This window comes from Myotis brandtii, unplaced genomic scaffold (genome assembly GCF_000412655.1).
Source record: "Myotis brandtii unplaced genomic scaffold, ASM41265v1 scaffold601, whole genome shotgun sequence".
In the NCBI taxonomy this organism is placed as follows: Eukaryota; Metazoa; Chordata; class Mammalia; order Chiroptera; family Vespertilionidae; genus Myotis; species Myotis brandtii.
In genome coordinates, this window is record NW_005370276.1 from 1654659 (window position 1) to 1656125 (window position 1467).

At 64.6% G+C, this 1467-nt stretch overlaps 1 protein-coding gene across 1 annotated transcript in view; it reads left to right on the forward strand.

The window, feature by feature from the left end:
• Positions 1 to 840, forward strand: part of TBC1D17 (TBC1 domain family, member 17) — a 14628-nt gene extending 13788 nt beyond the window's left edge. Inside the window, exons 15-16 of the mRNA XM_014550443.1 lie at positions 5 to 79; positions 158 to 840. Of these exons, the coding sequence (XP_014405929.1) occupies positions 5 to 79; positions 158 to 361 (279 nt within the window). The 3' untranslated portion in view covers positions 362 to 840. The remainder of the gene's footprint in view (positions 1 to 4; positions 80 to 157) is intronic.
• The last annotated feature ends 627 nt before the right edge of the window (positions 841 to 1467 follow it).

Sequence of the window (1467 nt, forward strand, 5' to 3'; positions counted from 1 at the left end):
TGAGCTGACCATGAAGCTGAGCGTGGAGGACGTACTGACAAGGGCCGAGGCCCTCTACCGGCAGCTGACCGCCTGCACGGTGAGTCCCCCACCTTCCCAACAGCCCCACTCCCCGCCCCTCAAACTTCTGACTTGGCTTCCCCTCCCCACCCTCCAGGAGCTGCCCCACAACGTGCAGGAGGTCTTGGGCCTGGTCCCGCCCAAGGAGCCGCACAGCCCCTCGCCTCCCGCCTCCCCGCTGCCGCTGTCGCCCACCCGCACCCTGCCGGCCCCGCCGCTCCCCGCGGACGCAGCTGCGCAGCCGGACAGCAGCCTGGAGATCCTGCCTGAGGAGGAAGAGGAGGAGGGCGTGGGCTCCTAAGTTGCTGGGCTGGCCTGGCTGCGCGGCTGCACAGCACTTTATCCAGCTCCCGCCCCATGACCACACCCACGGGCCGGGGGTGGAGCCAGCAAAGGGGCGGGGCTCCCGCCCGGCCTCCCCGCCCTCCCGATTAGCTGGTTTCATTAACTGACATTTCTGTGTCCAGTTGGCCTCCTGTAGGTGTAGGAAGGGGAGGGGGTGGTGCGTGTTCCCCTCTGACCACTCTGCAGAGCAGGTGTTTGGCCGTGGACCCCAAACCCGGCCAATGAGATTAAGAGGAGGTCCCTTGGGGGTGAGTGGTGTGTGGGGGAGGGGCTTGTGGAGGAGTGAGGATGGGGTGCTGGGGTGCAGCCTTATGTTGTGCAGGGACACATCCTGGACATAACTGACAATGGAAGGGCCTACAGAGCTGCTCGTACACTGACGACCTGCCTACAGCGTTGTGGTACTTGAGGAAAATAAACTCGTGTTTGATCCACGGTTGGTCTGGCCTTTTGTTACTCGCATTGAGCCCACCTGTGTCGTCACCGTTGGGCGGGCCCTGAGATTACCATTGACCAGGGGGGAAGCAGCACCCGGGGCTCTGGGAGAGGCAGAGGCCCCTCTACCCCTGGCGCATGGCTTTGCTCAAAGCAAAGTGGGGAGGCGACTGAGCCAGGGAGGGGACAGGACCACAAGGCTTTTTCCGAAAATAATTTAATACTCGGGCGTCTGGCTGGTAGCGTTGGGAGTGGCTGTCCCGCGCAGGGTTGAAGGGTAGGTGGTCTTCGCCGTTTGAGACTTGCACAGGGGCTGGCAGTCCACGGGGCCCTCGGCCACGCGCACGGGCTCCTCGTCCTCCGTGTGCAGAGCCTTCTCCTTGTGCAGGGACTGCTCCTGGCTGTTGATCGGGCTGTGCGTCTGGCCGTTGATGGACACGGCCGCGCGCAGCGCCGACTTGACGGCTGTCTCCATCCAGCCGTGCGGGTAGGCAGTGTGCTCCCCCGCGAAGTAGATGCGACCATAGGGGTCCGTCCAGTCGAACTCCTCCCAGCCCTCCTTGGCTCGCCAGAGCGTGGGCGGCTGCACCACGAAGCCGCCCTGGCTGTGCGGGTCCTCTGCCCAGC